Genomic DNA, 16,207 nt, shown 5'->3' with positions numbered 1-16,207 from the left:
GATTTCGCTGTATGTCATAACAATGTATCGGACCTAGAAATTCCTATGATTTTGTATTCTCTTAACACTCTATGGCGTGTAGTTCAATTACTAACATGTTCCGGATGGTTGAAAACTCTCCTAGACCCAACCAAGGTCTTTCTTCTTTTAGAGGTCGCTAAACTGATGCGCGAATTGTTTGGGAGTATAAAAACACTGCCTTGACACATTGGCTGACCTCCGGAACTCATGTGCTATAAATACGTCATAACGTTCAACGATTCTAAATTGAAGACGAACGTGCAGGCGCCTCCCCACGAGGATCTGAGAGCAGAGTACACTTGATTCTTCTATCCTTGACCTTCTTTCTTACTTATATGTAGAATAAGGTTTCAAAGATCTTTTCGGCACATCACAACTGTGTGTGCCGAAAAGATCTTTGAAACAAACTGATGTCCCAGAAAGAACTGAAGCAGAATATCGCAACGTCACGAATTCAGAAGTGGGGTCATATGCGGGTCGCATCCTAATTAGTATTAGCGGAGCGATTTTATCACGCGGTGGTCCGCTAATATCACGGCAACGCGGCTACCTAGGGGGGCGCTCAGGAGGTACCCAAGCGAATTGGGTGCAGCCGATGTGTGTGCCAGTAGCAGCGATCGCCGCTACGCCTGTCCAGGCGCACTGTCCATCCTTAGGCTCCGTCCACCCCTTCCACCTAAGAGGCACATTATATTTCTACCTTGATATCCTAACAAAACGAGCTTATAGGGAAATGAAATGATAAGAAATGAGCTTCACAGAAATCCGTTTGTAAATGAAGATTGCTCGGTAAAAATAACGATATATATATATATATCGACGACTAACTAGAGTAGAACTTCAAAACAAATCTTTATTCGTACAAGAAAGTAGAAATCGTAACTATTAGAATATAGTTTTGAAAGTAAGTTTTCCCGTTATTTCACTCCATATTTTCTCATGTTTAGAAAGAGAAGTTTTGTCTAGAAACAATCTAGAAATAATCGTTGACCTGCGATCATACGGCATTCTTTCCGTAAGATATGCCTCCAGGAATATTGTGTGCCTGAAAAACAGTTTTCGCACTTGCCAGGACGATTGATAGCATCAATATCACTCGAACACCAATAAAACAATCTAACATAAACTAATATTACTTATTATATATTACTAATATTACATAGCACTTAAAAAATAAAGCGAGTAAGAATGGGATTTCAAAAACAAATAAAACCAAGCTCTAAACTCTTCAAGTTCTGAATCCGATAAGAAATAAGCTACATCACATCACCCTATGCACACTTCCCCATCTACGCGGATTGCAATGGCCATTATCGCATTCTGGAGTTCATATACCTTTGATCAATCTGCCTAGGTTCAGCTGCGGAAAGTAGGGCGGGGCATCCTGCATGCGTAGCGGACAGGTCCGCTGTCGCTGCCGACCGCAGCGCAGACCAATTATCGACGCACAGAACTCATAAGGAGATATTCTGACAGCCGCTTTGGGTACCTCCTGATGCGCACCCGGTTACCTAGGAAAGCACAACGATTTGGACTCTTTTGGTTTCGATTTTGCATGTAGCATCTTAGGGAGTGATGACTTGTTCTGGATGAGGCATTTGAGAGGATATATTGCAAATGTTCTTACTTTCCAGGATCTGACGAAGGCGACAACGCCGAAACCTTAGCCGTAATAAAGTTTGTTAGCAAAATTGGCTGTTGCTTAAATTGGACTATCGGCAAATCAGAAATTCAGACTTCATTCATTCGATGCAAAGCCATTCAAAGCAGTTTTCCATCTAGCAGCAAAGAGAAAAGACGGTATCCGTCCTTAAACCGGTTGCTGGATATTTTTGCATGTTTGCATGAAAATCTCTAAATGATTGACAGATACGTTCTGAAAACGAAGAAGAAAAGAGAAATAAACCGAATGGTCAGTGATTTTGCAATGTTTTCCCTTTACAATAAAAATGTGCACAAGAAATGGAAGTCATAGCAGTTTCGTAATTACCTTCGAAGAAGATCCGGAAGATAGGCCAGTTACATGTTATAAACCTCAAAATATTCTGAATTGAAGTGAACGTGGGAGCGCATCCCAAGCGGGTTGATCAACGCCAGAAATTTTATCCTTTATCTAAGCTTTGAAACACCTAAGCAGCAGTGGGGAAGGCCAATCAGATCCACCTTAAAGGCATCACCTCACAAATCTGAAGTGGTACGAATTTCAGGTGAAGTAATCGTATACGGTATCTTAGATTAAGGAGAAGAGGTGGTTCCGTCCATTTACGCCTAATTGCCGTAAAAGACAGCCCAGAAGATACGGCTTTGAGCGTTCCGGCGCGCGATTGTCTACAACAAGTTCGATTGGAGCGCGCCAGCCTTGTGTACGCTCCGCATCTTCCGGGACATTTTTTACGGCATTTAGAAAGAAATGGACGGAATCACCCCTCTCTCTCCATAATCTACGAGCCCGTATAGGAACTCTCCACCTGAAATCCGCACCTCTCCAGATTCGTGGGGTGATGCCTTTAATCGCTATGTTCCTTGTTTCATGCAACAAATTCCACCCATTAGTGAATCTATTGACGCACGGTCAAAGTCTTGTCCATGTGAAATTGCAAATGAAAAAGAACCGGATTCTTCAAATAACGAACAAGCGTCCCAACCTGAAAGGTATTGGTGAAATTTTTTTGAATCTCTTAAAGTATAAAATGTTTCTGTTGGAGTATAGAGAAGCAAAGTTACATGTTGCTTAACTTCTTTTTTCTCATACCCCGATCCTTTAGTTTTCGTAGAACTGACGCTGTTACTTACCCAAAAGCACGAAGGAATATTACTTTGAATATTTGAACACCGATCTAATGTAGATAATCAAAGAGTGAAGCCAGACTTCAGGTTTCTTGTGGCGCCCGCTTTGCACGCTTTCAGCATTCAATAAGAACTCAAAGAGCAGGCATTTTCTTCAGATTTCTTCCCCTAATCAATGCCAATTTCCTAAACTTTGTCACTCTTTATCAGAAATATCTCTAGATCAATATTATGGAGACGTCTTGCAGGAACTTAAATATCTTATAAAAGTGGTTTAAGCATTGTTACCCTTCAAAACATGAAGGATAGTGCAAATCTTCACAATTTAGTATCTAAGATGTATAAACGACAATTGTGAGCACTAAAATCAGAGACACCGTAACTAAAGGGTGAATGTCATCCGCATTCTACATCTAAACCCTGGTAAAAAAAATAACAGGGAACGCTACTAATAAAATTTGGAATGGCAAAACTAACTCAAATCAAAGGAATTCCTCAAGACTAGAGAAACCAAACAGAGTTTCTTGGCAACCAAATGAAAATAGGAAGGAAGGGAGTGGGAATCAGGATTTTATGTAGACCACCCTGTACGTTGAAGGGAAGGAATGATTCTTTGCAAGGCATCCGTCTTCTGTCCCCTACCTCAACTGATGCTGACAACACCAGTTGCTGCTGTATCAACACTTTTTTCTCCAAAATCAACTAAATGGTACCTTTATCAAGGAACTTCTCTTCCTTAACACCGCTGGAAAAGGTAGGGACGAAATTGTAGATTGTGGGATCAGGGGTGGATAGTTGTAAAGAAATGACGTGAATGGTTCCGTTTTCCACGACGATTTCAGTTACCACGCTGCAGTCTTCGTGCCATCTCTAGCTTTTCCCGCGGAATCCCTCACCACATCAGATGGTATGGTGCCTTGAAAGGAGGAGCGGGTCAATTGCTATCAAAATTCACTCGAAGAAAAATGAAGTATACGTGCTTGTTGATTGGACAACAAAGCTCGAACGGACCTTGCATATTTCGGCTGTTGCATTATTTTAGTCGATATTTCGTCCAGAACTGTACGATGCTATATGTTCACCGAGCTTTAGTGAGGGAATCAGCGGTGAAAGCTAGAGATCGGGTTGTAGATCGCAGGATCTGCCTATCTCCCCCTAATCGTGGCTGAAAAAAAACGGCGTCGGAACCGCTTTAGTTCCTGCGAGCTACATTAGAAAGCTCCTCTGTGAACTAGTTCCGTTCCCCTGGGCAGTCCATTCATTGGGTTCAATTGAATAGGCCGATGAGAAGAAATCACTGATTTCCGATCGCTCGCACATGGATGCGGAATGTACAGAAGAGCGACGCGTTGCAATTGAAATTGTCGCAGAAAACGGCATCTTCCACGCTGTTTTTTCTACGACAATTAGTTGAGGTCACTTTGGAGCTTTTTTCCTCTTCAACCCACAATGATGCACACTGATGCTACGCAAGTAAGTTACACCGAGCTAACAATGATGACAAGAATCCAGTTGGCAGGCAAATATTTCGAGGTATTGTTAGAGGAACATTTCCATCAGGCGAATTGTTCTGAACTGGAGATCTCTCGAGGGTTTCCATTAAACACCGAAGTAACTCCATCCGAACGCTCCATTGTCGAGCCTTTTAAATCAGATTGCACGAACAGCGTTCCAGATTTGTCAACTAGAGCTGCAGGTATACGATCTTGCGCGAAAATCTTGGTTGCAGCCATCCTTGCTGCAAAAACCCGACTAATTATCATCAGAACTGAACTTCCCAGCGAAAATCAAATCGAAGACGCTCGAAATTTCAAAAAAAAAACAGCCAGTTCAATCTGAGGAGGAGGGAATATGATCCTCATATAAAATCTATCTCACATTTAAAAGCAAAGATACAATTAAGATATATCCGTACGCCGTAGCCATCGAATTGATCTATTTAGTTTTTGTGGTTCTTATACAGTCATGCTCGCAATAAAATTTTTCGCAGATATTGTGTCCGTCAATCATTGTACTTTATCGCAATGTTTAAAGCTAAACTCACATTTTGTACTTTGTTCATCCTTTTGATTTCAATCTTATTAGAAAAGCATCTCGAGCAGCTATTCAACTAACTCACGTCGTGCAATAGAAAGGAGCGGGTACAAACAATTCCTGTTCTCTTCAAGTCTTAATTTTCATGTCCTCTGTCTGGCAGGACAGAAAGGGCATCATTGCCAGAGAAGTTCCCGTTGATACACTGCGGAGAAAATAATTTTTTCTTCTAACAAATCCCTAGTTTTTTTTTAGTTCTGATCCCAGTAAGGGCCTAATCTTTACCAGATATTTACTCAATTAGACGACGGAAACACTCTACGATAAATAGAACGTGTTTAATATCACTTAAAAAGGCGAGGTGCGTAGTCAAAATAAACGGAATCAAGTAATGTTTCAGTGCACCGCTCGAGTAAAATTTGCTAGTGAGAAATAGAAATGCGGGAAGGCAAAGAAAATCATTATATTCCTGAAAGCATAATATATTTTATGCAACATAATTAACACTACAGGAAGAAACTGCAACAAAGTATCATCATTGATATTTTGAGCATGCAAGATACTTTGTTTAACAAATTGGCGTAAACTGAATTGATTACTGCCTGAGCGACCTGGGTTCTTTTATCCTCTACTGGTAATTTTGAATTAAAGATAACGTTCGAGGAATTTCTCGAAGCTTGAATTTTCCCATCAACAGATAGGGGACGAATGTAGTTTTTCAAGAATCTCGAAAATTTGAGGCATCAGAAGTAGTCAGAGATACCTAGTTCGTGCTGGTGGAGAGACCTCTCAAAAAATTTCTGGTCATCCTACACAATACCTCCGAAGACGAACGAACTATTACTGTTTTAAATCGTGCTTGATAAAAGTACTCCCTCTCTAAGGAACTGCAAAGTCAGGTTGAGAATCAAGAGACAAGTTTACCCATTGTTATGGGGTTTCTGCAACAATTAAACATATGAAGAAGTAAAGATATTATCTAAGCTCTTCAATCTTCTGGTCTAACGTTATCTGATATGTTGATCTCACTTCACGACGCTGGAGAAGTGAGACCGACGTATACAACAGCGTTAACTGTTTCACATTTCTTTCGAAGCTCTTTTTGATACTCGACATGGACATGCATGGAGCGCATCACATCTGCAAACAGAAGCACACCCACATACATAACCTATTCTATTCTTTATTATACCTACTTTATTGGTTCATTGCTGTATTTATCTTGCCCTAGGGTGCAGTTTAGAGTTAGTTGGAGCTAGAGATTCTGCACTATGCACTCAGAATGGCGTACGAGTTATCTGATTGCATGTAATGCTGTTTCTGAACCTAAATCTTCCTTCTGCTGTGGCTCCTTTTGTAGTCGTAGACAAAGCAAGTTAACATTGTCCACAGCGGATTCGATAAAGCGAGCGCGTTTCAGCAGCTTGATGTTGCGGCAGAAGCTTCAATAACCAGTTCCACTTGAAACGTACTCATTTAAACGTGCTGTTGAAATCACACTTGTGATGATGGAACGGCATACGTATAATGGACGAGTTTTCCGGTTTATTTGAAGAAAAAGCAGGACGTCCGAACATCACAAAAACATGTCGGCGTGACACAACGTATGATTCCGGCAAGATCTAGATACCTACTTTAAAGGTTGATTATTTATGAAATTGGACGTATTGCTGAACCATCATGGTCAAAAACAAACTTCGAAGACCCAAAGTGCGATTGGAAGTATATCAGTGCAGGGCACACAAAGGGAAAAACGACTCATTCCAACGCTCAAATTCACAAATAATTTTTGGTCTGCTCACTCATAATCGAAACTTGCAGTAACTACGAACCTTGCCAAGCCCAAAAAACATCGAAAGGATAATTACGACAACAGAATTTATAGATTGGAGAGATTTTTCGATTTTTCACAGATTTTTCTTCATGTGAGACATAGAAAAACAAACTTGGTCGCACAACTGAGTTCGATTTAAAAAAAAAACCACTGTAGCCAATCATATTCATTACCGCCTGTTATCTACTCGCCAGAAACTGAACTCGAAAAAAAAACAACATCAATTTCAATCTGTCATTGGCTGAAAGTTGGAAATTAGAAATTGAAATCGGGTCAAAGTTAAGGAATTAATGCTACTGCTGCAAATAAGCACAGGTAGGCTAGACGTATGCGGAGGAAGACCAAATGACTACCAAAAAAGCGGGTGCGAAAGAAAGTGTCAATAACTAATTGAGCAGGGCTTAAATAATTGGATTTAGTAAAAATCATGATCAACAATAACTTGTCGCTTAGTTTGACTATTTTTGCTGAGATAGCATTGATTATTTGAGAGCCATTTGTGACTATTTGTGAATTCTATGCAGGTTGTGGATCGAGACGACCGATTACACAAATCACAATATCAACCATCTTGAATTCTCTTTGTTTTCGTCTTTGCAGTACTAACTAGGGTATCGACTGTATCAAAATATTTGAACTGCGTCTGGATAATATCATCATAAAAGGATAGAGGATAAAGTTTCTAGCGTTAATCAATCCGCTTGGGATGTGCCACCACGTTCACTTCAATTGAGAATCGTTTGAGGTTCACGAACGTGTAACTGGTCTATACAATGACTTGAGGTGGCTAGCCGATGTGTCAAGTCAGTGCTTTTATCCTCGCAGACAAGTGTGGTACCAATTTATCGCTCCGGAGGGATGAAAGGCTTGGTGAGCACTAGGGCGAATTCGAACCTCCGATCGATCGTGCAGGAAGCGGAACCTCTAACCGCTACACCACACCCGCCCCATATATCATCATACTGTAATATAAACCAATAACTATCCTTTGCGAACAATTATTCTTTAATAAAAGCACCAATTCCCACGCACACCTCAGAATATATTGCATATCGATATACATATATTATGTTGCATATAGAATATGTGAGATGGTGAGTATCTAATCTGATGGAAAGTAACCCTGCTCCATAGATGTTGACAGGCTAATGAAAAGACAGCGAGGTAAATCTAAGCGTACGAGACGAAGAGTACAAAAACTGAACAACTCAAAGCATCAGACGTGCAGAAGAATACTAGCACATTGCGAATATCGAACGCCAGTAAAAATCGCTCTCCAATATCGGTCGAGTTTGTCAATTTTTGACCTCCTCTTCTAATCCTTTTTCTGGTCATGGGGCATAGAGGAACCTCTCTAGTAGTTTTTTTTTTGTGCGCTAGATTTATTCATCACTATGTTGACCAGACCGAGAGCAAGGCCACTTGTGCCGATCTTACCGCTCATTTGATGATTTGGATATGAGAAATCCAACACTAACATGATGTGAACTCCCTTACTACATCCCAGTCGTAAAAGAGTCAATGCCCAAGCTTTGTGCAGCACGATTGTGAACATAGTATACAACAGTATTTTACAGAATAGCACCGAAAACTTACGAACTTTTCAGCTTGTGCTAACAATTGTTCGACATTCCTGCCTTGATTGGTAGATGTTTTAAAAACAGCATCGTTTTCTTAGTTTAGTACTTTTGCCGAAAAAATTCTAAAGTACACGGTTCAAAGAGGAGGTTCATTTGAACTGGTATGAACAATAAAGTAACAACAGGTTGACAATTCCGCTGATGCTGTGATTTTCATTTAAGAACCATATTTGAAAGATAGGAAGTAGGCGCAAGAAACAATGAACAACACAAATTAAGCTGAGCTGCGGCTAAGTCATGTAAATAAGTGAATCACGAAACAAAGAGGATTGCTGGTCAAGTTGATGGTTGCTTGATTAAATACAAAATATTCCGAAAAAGATAGTAATTTCCAACTAATATCTCGTAAAGATTTTCAAAGCTTAACTCTTGAAGTCATAACGAATGCAAAAATGTAGAGAATGAATTGAACCGACACGATACATGTAGACAGTTATTATTGTACGAAATATAGAGGCTGTTACCCACAAATGGCCACATTTCGAACTGCGTATCGATCGAACAGGGTCAAGGTTTCGGATGCGATAAGTTTCTCTCGATCAGAAAAAAAAAACAAATTCCTGTAACTGAAACGCACAACCTCATCTTTTCGCATTTCCTTAATCAGAACTTTGGTAGGCCACGAGAAAGTGTACCTACGTTCACCTTTGAAAAAGATGATTAATCATGTGCCTCTTTTTCTAAAATCACGGAACGTTCACAAAGAGCCTAAAATTTGGATACTTCTTTCTACATTACCGAGACGTACACAAAGAAGAGGGGAGATAGGCGTGACCTTGAGTAGTTTTTTAGCCATAGTGAGAACATGAAGCTGCAAGATATCGTCCAGGAGGCGTGTTCTGCCTGAGAAGTGCTATATAAGGTCTTAGAAAGCTGAAGCAAACAGCTGATGACCACAGCTCCATTCCCATAAATGGACCTGGAGCATCGCGTAAAAGCCTATCGCTTCGTTGCATATTCTGCTGTTACCTTCTCAGTGGTTGCGGTGCTTTCAGTCTGCGTGACGCTTCCAATGGTCTATAATTATGTGCATACAGTGAAAAGGACGATGCATAATGAAGTAAATTTTTGTAAGGTAAGACATCAGCAATTCCAGTGACTCCGAGAACGCGAAATCGAATATCAAGAATTTTCTCTATCAAAAATAGGGTCAACACCAATTTCATTGGTAGAGTTGTGGATTTGCGATCTCACAGAATCACATATAGAACCTTACCTATCATCCTTATCTTCAAAACATATAAATTACAATCTGTTTAAAGATAAAGATGAATTTTTTACAGAGGCGAATTAAACTTTCCTCAAAATATTTTGGTTCAGGGATCAGCAAAAGACATATTGAATGAAGTGAATCACCTCAGAAATATACCAAATAGCAACCGTACTTTGCGTCAAGCCGGCTACGGCGACGCTGGTGTTTCTGGATCAGTCTCGAGCAATTGCGATGCCTGCTGCCTTCCAGGACCGCCTGGCCCACAAGGACCACCAGGCAGACCCGGGCGACCAGGAAAACCGGGTGTACCAGGTATTCCTGGTAACCCTGGACGCCCACCTCAGCAACCGTGCGAGCCAATAACGCCACCGCCATGCCGTCCATGTCCCCAAGGTCCACCTGGACCGCCTGGCCCACAAGGACCACCCGGAAATCCTGGGCCTAATGGATCACCTGGATCACCTGGTCTTGATGGTCCACCTGGACCGCCAGGACCGAAAGGACCACCAGGTCCGGCTGGAAATCCCGGAGCTCCGGGAGCACCAGGAATGCCTGGACCGGATGCAGTCTCAGAAGGAATTATACCTGGTGAACCAGGACCAGCGGGTCCGCCTGGACCGCCAGGACCACCAGGCCCAAGTGGACTTCCAGGGTCCCCAGGAGCACCAGGTTAGTTACCCAACTCGATAATTCTTATCGTTCCAGAAAGAACAACACTACATTTTAGGTCAACCTGGACCGAAAGGGCCGAATGGACCGGATGGTCAACCTGGTGCTGACGGAAATCCTGGACGTCCCGGACCACCAGGGCCACCTGGAAGACAGGGTGAACCGGGAATCTGCCCCAAGTATTGTGCAATCGACGGTGGAGTGTTCTTCGAAGATGGCACGCGTCGTTAAAGATATACTCACATGAAGTTGCTTTGACGAGATCCCATTGCAATGGTCGATCCTCAGCAATAAAACAGCTCGTTTCAAGTTTATTTCATAAAAACTGCACAGACTAGCTGACGTTCAGAGTCTCTTTAGACAAACAGTCGTAAAATGTTTGCTGGAGGCTACGAAACTAACTGAACTATAACTAAAGAGGATGACAGGAGATGTCCATTAAACGTACGTCATCACGTTGATATGCAGATGTTAAGAGCGACAGCGATGCCGATCTGCTGGTTTGAGTCAAGCATTGCACGCACCAACATTGCGGGGATTTCATGTGCATACCAGCGACCAGAATTCCCCGGCTTTTCATGGTAGTAAACTCATTTTTCTTTAGCACAAGTATGAATGTGGGAAAAATCGCGCTCGGAAAATATTCAAGAAGCAAATCGTAGAAGAAAACAATAGAAATAAGAAAGTTTCGGGCGGCGCTGCCTGAGTAGCTGTGAACTCAGCGCGCAGCCAAAACTAATATTAACTAATACTAACTAATATTCAACATCATACTCTGCTCACATAGAACAACTATTCCGAGTGCAAAAAAAATTGAAATTCTTTGGGAATGTCAAACTGACCACAGCTGCATCACAAACGATTTTAAGTTGATAAATTCTGTTTCTCCGCTACCTTATTTAACCTTTCAGAAGCAGCTACTGGCTTTCTTGTTAACAGGATGACGGAATAACTAAAAGGTCGTGACTTACTTGACTTAATCTGCGGCCGGATGTTACGACCTAGCGCGGCCGGGGTGTGTTTACTTACCCTTACCAGCGCACATTACTTTTTTATACATTGCGGCATTATACAAGTGTGCCACCAAAGAGCATATTCTTGTAGAAAAGAAAAAGAATAATTCCTCGGTTGAACAGCATCACTCTGGTACTACCCGCCTGCACCAGCTATAGCTGGCCATAATGCTCTCGCTTGAAAGTACTACAATCCTCAATTTTTACGATTTAATGCTTCAGAAGGGTAGATGCAATGCTTACTTCAACGAAACACATGTGACACAAACACATATTTTATCGCTTTATGTTTCTGTTACTTATGTTCTCATTAATTCCGATCAACGTTGCTCTTTCATCGCGTTCTACACGTTTTCAACAAATTTCTTTTCTTGTAGGTATGGGTAAAGAGCGAGAAGTTTTTCTGAATGTGAAAGGTCAGAATACTGAAGCCACGTTTTGTCCAGAAATAGGAAAAAAGCAACTGTCAATCATAATGTTGACCCAAGAACTGATACTAGAATTAGTCAACCCTTCGAGAAATATAGCATTATCTGAAGATTCCTGGGAGTATTCGACTGATGAAAACCACTGGAAGAATTGAATCAAAAAAATAATTGAATCCGAGAGGAACTGGTAGAAATCATGGTGTGACCAACAGGTGTTCAAAAGATTCCGCTAAATGCTAAAAGATTTTTATGCACTTCCAAGGACTTGGTTTCCATGGAGAATAGGAAAAACTAGTTTTTGCAAATGTTACTCTAAGCGAGTAACATTTGCAAAAACTCGCTTGCGCTCGATAAATTTGAAATCGCCAGTATTCTTCTTCAGTTTACTCCTTTTTTGAACGGAATAGTACTTCTTACATCTATTTCGATTTCATGTTCCAACTTGAATTTATACTAAACTTCAAATCAATCAAAAGAAAATGAAAAGTAGGAACAAAACCCCGAAAAGAAGGGGAAACGTTCCCTACCTTTGCATCCACCGCCTTATTCGATGAATGAATGATAGTCGTACTCGTATATCCTTTAGAACCTTTTTTTTCTGAAGACACAATAAGCAGTCATCCTTGTAAATGAATAAATTCGACACTTATGTTTGTTTGTTTTTGCTAAGGACACTGAATTGGTTTTTCAGTCGTTTACAAGTTTCAGGTTGCATTGAATCCTTCATACAGATGCAGTAAATGCCTACAACCAATGGACCTACCATCAAAGTGTCCTATAATGTCGTAATCTTAATATGCTGCTTCTCTTTCTGTAGAAAGTTCTTAATTGTCACTCAGAGGAAGATGTGGATCTGTCTCCTCATATGCAGAATTGCTCGATTTTAGGTGTATGTTTCTGTGACAACGTTGGATGATATGCAGTAGTCAGGCGTTTGCATAAGAATGTATAAAATGCTCCCGCGTATGGTAGCTCTTACGCTATTTTTCTTATAGCCTTCTTCACTTCATTTTGGGTCATTGTCTTGTACAAATCCTGCATCTTCAGATTCGGCTAGAAACGGACTGTATGTAAGATGCTGCAAAATCTCCTTCTCATCGTATTTCACAAAACGTCAAGTGTGAATATTGCATATGGCGCTAATAGAACGAGATCCTTAAAATGGCGGTTGTTTTTTTAGGTCTTCGTGTTTCGATACAGTTCTTCCGTATCTTTTAGCCGGATACCGTGGTCACTGTGTGGAAGAGAGTGTAATTTTTTTTTAAATTAAACTCCTTTGATTTACACCTTAACATAGACAAAGAGGGAAGAAATATAACATATACCAATACAAAACATCCTTTTGCGTTTTTCACGAGCACAGTCTAAGTAAATAATTGCAATCTTTAGCTTTTTCGTCGTGCTGCCCCCGTCAGAACGTAATTGTAGGTTCTTGGTTTAGAACGAAAACCTAAAGAAAACATTTCGATCGTCTACCTGTTGGAAAATTACCTAAATATACAACAGTTGTCACTGCAGGTGACAAAATAAAGTGTAAACAGTAATTTTCGTTTATAATCCTACAAGGACATTGTATTTGCTCAGAAGAAACAGTTGGAAACAACTTACGCTGATGGCGGTGTGTCAGGCTAAAAAGTCACAATTTTTCCCACGAATCCATTCATGATCCTGACCTACACATCTTCATCCTGCCACAGGTAGAGGCGAACGGGTAGATAAACAATTGATGTAGACGCGGCAGGTTTTTACGAGGAAGTGCGAGAACGCGGTGGTTCACCTTCCCCGTTAGTCGGTGAGACTGGTCAGTTTGTTTCTCCTTCTGGAGTTCTTGCGTAGTACTTAGAACGATATCGAGGCTCCGCAAGGGGAGAGAAAGAGTTTAATGGGATATGGCATAGCACTAAAGAACCATTTTCAGGCCTTTGATGAAGACGAAGTTGTCGAAATGTTAGCCCAGTAATAAATTTTCACCAAAACCTCCTTGACATAAAAACATAAATACAGGAGAAAAAAGAGCTTGTCTTCCTCTACATATCCTTATATATTCTTGCAAACTGAACCGGTTGAAGCTTTGGGTTTGTGCGAAAGTGCAACCTCGGTCCCTGTATCTAAATTTTCATATAACAGATGGAAGACCAAGTTCTAAAGTGCATCACATTGTCAGTTCTTTCTTCCAGTCAACCTCAGTATTAGTAGTCTTCTGAAAACCGGCGAAGAAAACTGGCCGAGCTTTTTGCACACATGATGAAAGAATCGCCATGTTTACAACCAAATTCATAAGTATTGGTACGACCCAAAAATTTATGTTGTGTTATATTCAATTCTTTAGGACATAGGCCAAAAACTTGGAATGAATTAAGAGATTCTCCATACAACCAAATCATAAGTAATAGCACATTATTCTATCAGTTGCAAAACTCAATGTTTCAGGCTTGTTTTCCCATTTTACTGGGCCCAAGTTGAAATTATGTTTGACTTTGTGTGCAATTGTCATCGTATCACAAAACTGACGATGCTCTAACCACCCCAAGAACAGACTGTATTAGGTGTGTAGCCCAAGAAAGTGAATGCGATTGCGTCTCACCAAAGACGCAACCGATTACGGGTAATAGAAAAATAACAACGGGTAACAGAAATCCCCAACACCTCTAGTATTTTGTTAGCGGGCAGCTTCACTGTAACAACATAGACCATCCTTATCTGTTAGGTTGAGCTTAGAAACAGTTTGAAAACGGCAGAAGTCGAGCATCAGAGGTTATTTTTTTTAAATCGTAGCGTTGCTTTCTTCTATGCACTATTCTATATTTATTCTATATAGTACTTACTATTATTATACTTTCTATCTATATACTTCTTCAAAAGTTATGCATAGAGAACAGATAAAGTGGAGGCTGTCAGTCAAACTCGTTGAAAACGGCATTGGAGTATAGCAGAAGGTTCAATTGTGCAAAGATGATGTTGTTCAGCTACTGCAATGTATCTTTTCGAACAATCTCTACGAGTTTTTTTTTTTGAATCTGGGCGCTAGCAAGTACGAAAGAGAGAAGCAATGTTGAGACGAATTGCGCTGGCCGCTATATAAAGAGATCTTAAGTGGTTGGAATCTAAATGTGGTCATGAACGTAATCGACCACAAAATAATTGCTTATCGATTTGTTGCCTATTCAGCTGTTGGATTCTCCGTGATAGCTGTCCTTTCTGTATCTGTCACTCTTCCCGTTGTTTACAACTACGCACATTTCGTTAAGGACGCTCTTCGTAGAGAAGCGCTGAGTTGTAAGGTTTGTGAAATAATGGAATCATATTACATGTGCATTTATATTTGATAATGGAGGCGCCTTTTCAGTGATTTCAGGATTCCACCTACTCGCTTTGGAGCGATGTAGCAAGCCTCAAACAGATTCATTTCTCAAACAGAAGTTCGCGTCAAGTCGAGAGCAAAAACGACGAAATCATCGGAGGACCATGTGGCTCTTGTTGTCGGCCGGGACCACCTGGACCAACGGGACCGCCTGGTAAACCTGGGAAACCTGGTCGGCCAGGAGCTCCTGGCCTACCAGGGGTTCCTGGCCTTCCCCCACCTGACTCATGTGATCCTGTTTCGATTCCACCATGCGAGCGATGTCCTGTTGGTCCTGCTGGCCCAAATGGAAAACCAGGCCTCCCTGGTGATCCGGGAGTAAAAGGCCCTCCTGGCTCGCCTGGCACAGATGGATACGCTGGAAAACAAGGAAAGAAAGGACATCGTGGGCTGCAAGGAAAGCATGGAAAACCAGGTAAACCTGGAGTAGCCGGGAAAGATGCGGTTTGTGAGCCAATCATGGAAGGAGAACAAGGCCCACCTGGGAAACCTGGTTCCCAAGGACCACCTGGAGTGCCAGGGTTACAAGGAGCTAACGGAAAACAAGGTGACTACACATGCTTACTTTTTTTCTAAACTGATAAGAAACACTGCTAGGTGTACAAACAAAAAATATGAACCCAACCACTATGATATGTTACAAAACATGCATATATACAAAAAAGACATTATTGCTTACATAGTCGAAGAGACCAGCATAAGCCTATCGCATTACATTTGAGGCTAACGTAAGCAGATTAATTCAGGTATATCTGGACCTAAAGGCGTACAAGGACGTGACGGACTACCAGGATCCGACGGTACGCCGGGTCAACCAGGACCTCCAGGCCCTCCAGGACGACCTGGAGAGCCAGGAATCTGTCCCAAGTACTGTGTTATTGATGGTGGAATCTTCTTTGAAGATGGTACCCGTCGCTAGTCTTTGCGATTACCAACAAAATTATTCATGTCCATTTCTGAAAGAATGAAGTCTTTCCCCACTGTAAAATTAGAATGCTGTCTTTTTCAGACTTTATGCATTAGAAGCTCTATCATTTACAGCTAAAATGATTTAACATTCAAACTATCACTAGTGCTTCACTCGCTACACCTCAGAATTTTCAAATTGATCAATTAGGAAGGCATGTACTGATGTAAACAAATTATAGCTATCTGCAGTAATGATCTGCATTCTTAGAGCTTTGGTTGATATTTATTTATCTCTCAC

The 16,207-nt window shown here is 41.1% G+C and overlaps 3 protein-coding genes across 5 annotated transcripts; 2 read left to right on the top strand and 1 right to left on the bottom strand.

Annotated features, from left to right (window-relative positions):
* Nucleotides 1–1,018: 1,018 nt before the first annotated feature.
* RB195_003783 (uncharacterized protein) lies at nucleotides 1,019–9,272 on the bottom strand (the record flags this gene model as incomplete). Its single annotated transcript, XM_064201579.1, has 3 exons — nucleotides 1,019–1,066; nucleotides 8,273–8,313; nucleotides 9,122–9,272. The coding sequence occupies 3 exons, from the start codon at nucleotides 9,270–9,272 to the stop codon at nucleotides 1,019–1,021; spliced, it is 240 nt and encodes a 79-aa protein (XP_064057460.1).
* RB195_003782 (uncharacterized protein) lies at nucleotides 9,230–10,429 on the top strand (the record flags this gene model as incomplete). Of its 2 annotated transcripts, none has more annotated exons than XM_064201577.1 (3): nucleotides 9,230–9,391; nucleotides 9,637–10,198; nucleotides 10,257–10,429. In XM_064201577.1, 3 exons carry the CDS (start codon nucleotides 9,230–9,232, stop codon nucleotides 10,427–10,429), a joined length of 897 nt encoding a protein of 298 aa, XP_064057458.1. The 2 variants fall into 2 exon arrangements, with proteins under 2 accessions (XP_064057458.1, XP_064057459.1); XM_064201578.1 differs by having other exon boundaries at nucleotides 9,365–9,391.
* A 1,161-nt stretch (nucleotides 10,430–11,590) lies between these two features.
* Nucleotides 11,591–15,919, top strand: RB195_003781 (uncharacterized protein; the record flags this gene model as incomplete). Of its 2 annotated transcripts, XM_064201576.1 has the most annotated exons (4): nucleotides 11,591–11,627; nucleotides 14,808–14,920; nucleotides 14,995–15,547; nucleotides 15,747–15,919. In XM_064201576.1, the coding sequence occupies 4 exons, from the start codon at nucleotides 11,591–11,593 to the stop codon at nucleotides 15,917–15,919; spliced, it is 876 nt and encodes a 291-aa protein (XP_064057457.1). The 2 variants fall into 2 exon arrangements, with proteins under 2 accessions (XP_064057457.1, XP_013300608.2); XM_013445154.2 differs by lacking the exon at nucleotides 11,591–11,627 and having other exon boundaries at nucleotides 14,756–14,920.
* Between the last annotated feature and the right edge of the window lie 288 nt (nucleotides 15,920–16,207).

This window comes from Necator americanus, chromosome IV, assembly GCF_031761385.1.
Source record: "Necator americanus strain Aroian chromosome IV, whole genome shotgun sequence".
Classification (NCBI taxonomy): domain Eukaryota; kingdom Metazoa; phylum Nematoda; class Chromadorea; order Rhabditida; family Ancylostomatidae; genus Necator; species Necator americanus.
This window is presented reverse-complemented; position numbering and strand designations above follow the sequence as displayed.